Source organism: Dasypus novemcinctus, chromosome 23, assembly GCF_030445035.2.
Source record: "Dasypus novemcinctus isolate mDasNov1 chromosome 23, mDasNov1.1.hap2, whole genome shotgun sequence".
NCBI classification, from domain to species: domain Eukaryota; kingdom Metazoa; phylum Chordata; class Mammalia; order Cingulata; family Dasypodidae; genus Dasypus; species Dasypus novemcinctus.
In genome coordinates, this window is record NC_080695.1 from 29275509 (window position 1) to 29283746 (window position 8238).

Below are 8238 nucleotides of genomic sequence, written 5' to 3' on the forward strand. Positions count from 1 at the left end.
GCTGATTATTCCTGCTTTTCTGTTTGGATTGGCAATATATTGAAGCAACCTGTATGTCTGACAGTGGAATGGTAGCTTTCTTTCTTTCTTAGCAAGGCATGCTCATTATAGAAAAATGGCAGAGCACCCACGGAAGCACTGTTGGTGAAATGTTGGAAATGATCTAAATGTTCATCAATGGGGATTACTTAGTTAAATTGTGGTATATTCTATACCACGTGAAATAGTATGCAGCTGCTTTATAGCTAGATAGAGATATGTAAATATGTCCCCAAACTATTGTTCACTAGAAAAGTGCAGAATAGTATATAAAATAAAATCTAACATATATGTATATAAATGACATACATAGATGATTGCGTAAACATAGATGCTGTTATAATTGTTCATGTGGTAGTGTTGGGTATAGGGCCTTTTTGTTTTATATTTTCCTGACTTGGGAGAAGTGACCCACTATGGGCCCTGAGCGTCCCTCCCTGTTCTTGCTGGGGAGGGAAAGAAGGCTCTTTACCTGGGGCCATTTCTCAGTGTGGTGTTTGCAGGAAGCAGCTCTGAGGGATGGAATGTCTTCCTCCAGGACAAAGAGCAGGCTTGCTTACTGCCTTCTAGAAAAGAGGGCCATTCCCCAAGCTCAGTGTTCCTCAGGTGCAATGCAAACCCACTGCCTGTCAGGCATCCATCTGGGGACTTGTGTCACCCCTGTGGGACTTGGGGACCAGGGAAACTGATGCACACAGAATGCCCACATTGCTTGCTATGCTGTGAGCGATAACCTCCTATGTCTCTGACCCAGGAGTCTCGTATCTTTGTGTCAGCCTAAGCTTGTTGGTTGAGTACTATTCCACCAGACTCGGATATCGACCTGCTTCAATGTTCTATCATGTACATGTATTTCTTTTACAATAGAAAAAAAATTAGTATTGATTTTTTAAAATAGAAAGGCAAGAAACAAACACATATGCACAACAAAAGTCAAAGTGTGCTCATTAGAGGAAAGTCACGAAACAGAAACCAGCCAAAGAAGAAAATAAAGAACCCCCTACTCATACCTATCCAAAGACAACTTGGCTAATACCTCAGTAAACATCTTTCCATATAGATGACCACATCTCTATTATTCTACAAAGATAAGATCATACCATATATGGTGCTTGGAAATACTCTTTTTAGTTAAGCAGTCCACGACTGAGGGCCTCTGTGACCTCCAGCTCCTTGTGAATCAGCCAGGAGCACATGAAGCTGCAAAGGCTTTCGCTGCCCCCAGCCAGGGTCTGGGGCTTCCCCTGTGCTGGTACTTCCTGGGACCGAATGCGCAGGAAATGGCGGGCCCTGGCCTAACAGCTCAGGGACCACAAAAGCAAAGGAAACCACTCTCCCCTCCCATCTCCTCCCTTGCACCCCTTAGCTCTCAAGCACACACTCCCATTACCCTGACTCTGGCCCAATCCTTACCCCAGCTCCACCCCTTGCCACCCTAATCCTCAGCTAAGATCAGGAATCCCTGTTCCAAAGCCCTCCACATCCCCTCCTACCTCAACTGAGATGCCAGAGCCCCCAGGCCCCACCTTAGACCCCGGAAAGAGCAGGTGATGACGCTCCCCTCACTTCGCAGCTGCAGGAGAGGGCGGAGCAGGGCAAGATGCAGGGGTGGGGTGGGTGGAGCCCCAGCCACTTCCTTTCCCCTAGAGGCCCTGGTGGCCCCAGTTCTGCCCCAACCCCGGGAGGAGTTGGAGCAGCCTGGCCCCGGCCCTGTGCCCTGATCGTCGGAGCTGGTAAGGGGGTGTGAGCTGGTGGGTGACTTCAGTGCACCTGGGGATGGGTCTCTGGCTTGAAAGGACCCTGATGGGTGAGGGGGGCTGGACAGGGTCAGTGAAGGCCAGGAGACCGTGGCCATTTCTGGGGACTGAACTGTCAAGGCCTGAGGGCCCCTGGGGGGTGGGGTTGGTGGGGAGCTGCCAGCATCTGTTCCCTTGTTATTTCTGATAGTAGTGAAAGCAAGGGTGGAAAAAGCCGTTAAACCGCAAGCTGGGCCTGGCAGTTGGCAGGGAAGTGGGTAGGAGAGGAGGCCTGGCCAGCCCCCACCCCAACTCCTTATGTGTTCTCTTTCTCCAGCTCCACCCCCCTCAGGTCCCAAGCCCTGCTCATGCCTGTTGCCATGGAAATGGTCCTGCTACTCCTCTTTGGAGGTGCCTGGGTCCAGGCGATGGAAACAGGGTCTCCAGAAGACACAACTGCACTTGGAGAGAATATCACCGAGGCCCTGAAGCCCAGCCCAGTGCCCTCCGACCCTGAAATAACAGTTGGCAGCCCGGGGGGCAGTATCTTGACCCCACCTTCCTTTATACCCAGTGAGAAGGTAACCCCTCTTGGGACTCCCATTGGCGCCAGCACAGTACCTGAGTCAACAACCTTCCAGGAAGTCTCCACCGAGATGTCATCAATGTTCCTGGAAACCTCTAATACAAACAGTGACCCTGCTGTCCCCATGACAGTGAACTCTCTGAGGCTCCACACTGGGACCGATGGAACTGTGACAACAAGCTCTCTGGAGATCTTCAGTGAGACAAGTGGACCCTCTGTCACCATGGCAACTAGTGGGTCCCTTGTCACCATGACAACCAGCTCTGTGGAGACCTTTGATGCGACCAGTGGACCCCCTGTCACTATGGAGCCCTTTAGTGAGACCAGACCCCCTGTCACCATGGCAACACCCTCTCTGAAGACCTACAGTGAGACCAGTGGACACCCTGTCACCATGGCAACTCCCTCTCTGGAGACCTCCAGTGAGACCAGGGGACCCCCTGTCACCATGGCAACTCCCTCTCTGGAGACCTCCAGTGGGAGGAGAGGAAGCCCTGTCACAGTCACACCTGGCCCTCCTGAGACCAGGACCACGGGCTCCCCTATCTCTGGGGTGAAAATACCTACCATGGCTACCTCCGAGGCCTCCGTAGCCTCAGGCTCCAGTGTCTCCCCAAGTTCAGGTCAGGGGATGAATGGCTCCCTGCTGGTGGCTGTGCTTGTGGCCCTGGTGGTGGTCGTGGTCCTTGTGGTACTGCTCCTGCTGTGGCGCCGGCGGCAGAAGCGGCACACAGGGACTCTGAACCTGAACAGAGCGGGAAAGCGCAACGGGGTGGTGGATGCCTGGGAGGGGCCGACCCGTGTCCCGGATGAGGAGGCAGTGACAGCAGCAGCGGGAGAGCCCGGGGGTGGCAAGGGCGCCGGGGTCCCCGAGACGGAGCGGACTGGCCAGAGGCCCACACTCACCACTTTCTTTGGCAGACGGAAGTCTCGCCAGGGCTCCTTGGCTATGGAAGAGCTGGAGGCTGGGGCAGTGAGAGAGGAAGAGCCTCTGATGGGGCAGAAGCAGGAGGCGGGAGTGCCGCTCAGTGCGAGCGACTAACAAGAGTGGAGTCAAAGTCATTTCCAGCGTTTTCCACCTTCCCTCTTCTCATCGCCTCCACCCTAACCTTCAGCTAGCATGTTCACCCAGCAGTCCCCAGATTGTCACCCAGCATCGTCACCCTGACTCTTCATCCAGCTTCTCGCCCCTGCATCCTCCACCAGTATCCTCACCCATCATCCTCCCTGACAGCTTTACCAAGGATCCACATCTAGTGCCTGGTCAGGATCTACACTCAAGAAACATCATTTGTGGTCTGAATGAACAAGCCATCCTCACCAACTCTTACTTCTCCCCGTCACGTTCTCCCTGCCTCCACCCAGCTCTCTCTCTCTCTTTTGTCTTTTGTCCTTGGAACCAGCTGCTGAGTCTCCATAATGCCAAACTTCCTTGACCTGGGAGTTCTTGGAAAATTCCCCAGGGAATACCAGAGCCCAGGAGGAAGAGGCAAATGACAATGCAGCAAACTCCCACCTGGAAGTAACTTTGTAAAATACACTTGGACCCAGAGTTTCAAAGGACGCCCCTGGCACTGGGTCAGCCCGTGAACCTCCTCTAGCTTTGGGCCCCAGTCTTCTGTGCTGCCCCGAAGCGTGGCTGGGTGGGGCCATCCAGCTGTGCGCTCAGGTGTCCTGAGACCTTTCCCAGAGGAGCTGGACTAGAGCCTGGTCCACGGCCCACCCCACCACTCCCTCCCTGCATCATGACTTGAGGCAGCCAGAGACCTGGGGACTCCGTCTTCTCAAGGGCAGACGATGAGAAGTTTCTGGGCAAGTATAGGTCTAGAACCCCTGGCGTCCTGTGTGTGTCCTTTCGTGGATGCTGTTTGTGTGCCAGGTGTGCGAGGTTGGGGAGTTTTGTGAAAAGGTGGTGGATGTGATGGCATGAAGGAGGGTGCAGGACTGAGGACATGCCAGTCAGAGCGGGGACACGCGGGAGCTGCTGAGAACGCATGTGCCGTCCTCTCTGCTCCCATGGGGTAGAGGGAGCAGATGGAACTTTGAGCCCAGTAAAGATGCTGGGCTTGCTCTAAAGGCCACACGGCTGATCCCGTGTGCGTTCTTCATCTCAGCCGTGCTAGCCCTTCCTCAAGGCCTGCCCGCTCTCACACACACGCGCACACACGTCTGCACACACAGGAGAGGGTTCTGTCCCAGTGGTGAGCCTGGGGACTTCCGCCCCTCTAAATGCACTGGTCGCGCTGACTCTGGGTTCCCTAAGTCTGTCTGCATCTCTCCTCTGAGTTCCTCCCTTCTCCAGGGATCAGTGAGAGTTAAGTGAGGAGAGGCGACAGGCCGCTGGATCCAGCGCCTTCCTCTCTGGGTCTGGGAGGGAGAGGAGGCGACGAGATCCAACTTGCGTTCTCTGGGAATGCCGGGCTAGAGCCCAGGGGGCCACGTGGGCCAGGGGCCATTGGTCTTTCCCCAGGGCAAAGAGGAAATTTGCAAAGAGGAAGTTATTGGGTCAGAGGGTGCTGTGGCTGAGGGCAGACAGACTGAGCCTCAGAAGGAGAAGCAGAGGGGAACCCGTGAGAGGGTGACGGCAGTGTGGCCCAGAGAAGGCAAGAGATAAGGAACGGGCCTCAGTCGGTCCTGTGTGAGGTGGGGGGAGCGGAGGGGAGGCAGGGGATGGCGCTCTGTCCGCTGCGCCCGCTGGGCCTGGTCTGTGGGAAGGGCACGCTGGGCACCCGGCCTCCCCGCAGCCGTGCTGGGCACACACGGGGCTGTGTCCGGCCCCTCTTCCTGTTTCTTACAAAGGTGCTAAGTGCAGCCTCAGAATGGCAGGATGTGAGTTCTGAAATTCTCCCAGAGAAACCTCAACCATTGCCTTGGATTTGTCAATCCAGGCGCCCCAATCGATGGTTTAGAAAAAATTGTGCCTGAACTCAGAGGTCGTCAGCGCCGTCCCCTCCCATTTGACAGAGGACTCATTTCCCAAGCCATTCCGGGTTTCTGCGTCGGAATCTAGAAGGAAACGGGGTGCGTGTGGGTAGGTACCCAACAAGGCTCTCACAGCCCAGAGAATATCGAAATACACGACGTGCTAACATAGAGGAGCAAAGCGTTAGGAGCGCACCCAGAGGGGGAAGGGACCCTGCCCCGGGGAGGGGTGGGAGGCCTCGCCCGAGAGTTTAAAATTCCAGGGCTCCTGTCACCTTCACTGCCATATTCCTGGCGGCAACTGTGCCGGTCACATAGTAGGTCCTCAATCAGTATTCGTTTGACTGCGTGAGTGAAGGACTCTCCTCAGAGGTTTGGAAGGATGAGGGGCCCCTGTCAGGGAGGGCGGCGTTCTGAAAAGAGGGAAGGGCCATCTGGCAGAGGGCGCTGCGGCGCAGAGGCATGTGCTGAGGAACCTGAGCAGTTCCAGGTGGAATCTTCTCTGGACAAATATGGGATGGATGCCTCTCGGTTCTCTAGAGGGGAACAGAGCAAAGAAAACAGCAGATATGGTAAGACCAAAAATAAGGAAATAGAAAACATGGTGACGGAGGCTAGACGTGTCAGTTATGAACATAATTGTAAACGGCTTATTGTACTTACCATAGGCCTTAGAAAGCATGCTTTTTATATAATGACTTTGAAAAATGCGTACAATATTATGTTAAAGGAGGAAAAAAACAAGGCACTATTCTGTATGTAAATGATCTTAGTTTTGTAATAAAAATGTAAAAAATACATTTATAGGGGGAACGAAAGACTTGTAGGAAAGAACCAAATGTTTACTGCAGCTAACTATGAAGTGATGGGTTTAGGAATAGTTTTTGTTTTGTTTATACTTTGCTGTGTTTTCCAAATTTTCTACAATAAATCTCCATTGCTTTTTTCAATTAAAATATTATTGATTAAAAAAAAAAAGATGTTCCAGTGAAGTGGACTCGGGGGTGCCTGTTCTGTGGGATGTTGTGGGAGAGAAGGCTGGAAAGCGAGGTTGAGTCTGCATTTCGTTCCTTGGGAAAGCAGTGGGGGCGGCAGCGAGCCTCAACCCCTGCTCTGCCTCTCTCCTGGGGACTCAGGCAGCCCTGAAGAGCGCCACTTGCCCCCCTCCTGCATGGCCTCACTCCCAGGTGCTGACTCCAGCTGATTCTTCCCTCATCCCTGGATCCCTTCCTCCAGGCCACAGGCCATCACAGCTCACCCAGGTCCTGCAGAGGCTTTCTCTGTCCTTCCACCCTCCATGGTGGCACCAGTCACCCACATAAAGGGCCGCTCTGTCCAGGGCACCCCTGCACTCCACGAGGCTGATGGGATAGCGCCCACCCTCTTAGCATAGGTCTAAGACCCCACAGGATCTGGCTCTGCACCCCCCACCCCATCCCACCCCGTGTCCCACCCCGTGTCCCACCCCTGCCAGATCAGCCCTTGGTCCAAACACTCAATGTTCTCCAGGCTCCTCAGGTTCTTTTTTGTTCCCTGAATAGGTTTGAGTTTGGTTTTTTGGGGGGTGGAGGGGGAGACTTAAAACCCCTGAAAATACTTATTCTGTCCAGATAGTTAAATAACGTTTTCCTCTTTTGCAAAAGCACCTTCCACTTTCTTAAATAACAGGCTTCCTACACAGGCACACACAATCAGATACAGTGCGTTGTGCTTCATTGTCTGTTTGTAAGTTGTGTCTGTATTATGTTCTCAAGCGGTGCACAATGAGGACCTGGTTACAAATAAGCATCGTCATCTAGTGTCAAACTTCCAGATGGAAGGAGGATTTGGGTGGGGGAAGTGCTTGAGAAATCTTTTCATGCAGTTGACTTTTGCAGGCAGGGAAAGGACTCAGGGCTCGCTTCTAAAGACCTTTCATTTCTGAAAATATCTGTTGACACTGACTTGGCCTCTGCCTCCCCGTTTCTGCCCCCTGGCCGGGTTCCCACGGCCTGTGAGGGATGGGCTACATGGGGCTGCAGGCAGAGGTGACCCCCACCAGCCTGGAGCCATCCAGCCTTTGGGCTGAAGGAATGAGATCCAAGACCCCATCTCCAGTCACCCAGCCCAGCCCCCGTGCCAGGAGGCAGATCACGCTAAGACTGTCAAAAGCCAAGAGGAGCAAAGTCATTACAAAAGCAGATGGCAAACAAAAGGAGAGAGAACAATTCAGACGCTGAGAGAGGGTGGCTTGGTTGACAAGCCTGCCGGGTGGAGGACTGCCCGGTTCTGGGGAGGTTTGGGGTAGAGGCATTGGACAGTGGAACCCGGGGGCATTTCAGACACAACCCGCTTGTTCCAGCCCTGGAGCTGCACGCAGGTGCCCGGCCGCCCAGCCTGTGCTTCTGGAAGGCCCGGCTTGACCACAGCCCAGGTCCAGGTTCAAGTGGAGCAGACTCAGCTTTGGCAGTGGGGCTTTGCACGTGCGTGAGTCCAGCCCACCCCAGCTCGCCCCACACCACACACATCCTCACTTCCTGTCAGACTCCTCCTCGAGTCAGGATTGGGCTCAAAGGCCGCCGTCCTGTGGAGCCACACTTGCTGCCCCCGCCCCAGGAGGGGTTAGTGCTTTCTCCTCCAGTCCCAGAGCACCTCGTGGGAGCCCCTCCATGTTCTCGGGGCATCTTCGTGGCTCCAGATTTCAGGGATTGGCACTGGGCCCAGCACACAGCAGCTGCCCGGGGCTGAGGGGGGAATAAATAAATGAAAAAATGAGCAAAGAAGAGTTTTTATTTTATTTACTTATTTAAATTTGTTTTGTAGAGCAGTTGTAGGTTTACAAAAAAATCACCCAGAAAGTAGAGTTCACTTATATCCCCTGCCACACACAATTTTCCCTCTTATCTAACATTTTGCCTCAAAAGTGTGCCACAGAACCACAGATTTGGATATTGACACATCACTGCCTCCACTGAG

General features: G+C 53.7%; 1 protein-coding gene across 1 annotated transcript; it reads left to right on the top strand.

The window, feature by feature from the left end:
• Positions 1-1666: 1666 nt before the first annotated feature.
• On the top strand, positions 1667-6267 carry LOC101424478 (leukosialin). The gene is made up of 2 exons (XM_058286071.1): positions 1667-1772; positions 2113-6267. The coding sequence occupies exon 2, from the start codon at positions 2144-2146 to the stop codon at positions 3401-3403; it is 1260 nt and encodes a 419-aa protein (XP_058142054.1). The 5' UTR covers positions 1667-1772; positions 2113-2143; the 3' UTR covers positions 3404-6267.
• Positions 6268-8238: the final 1971 nt, after the last annotated feature.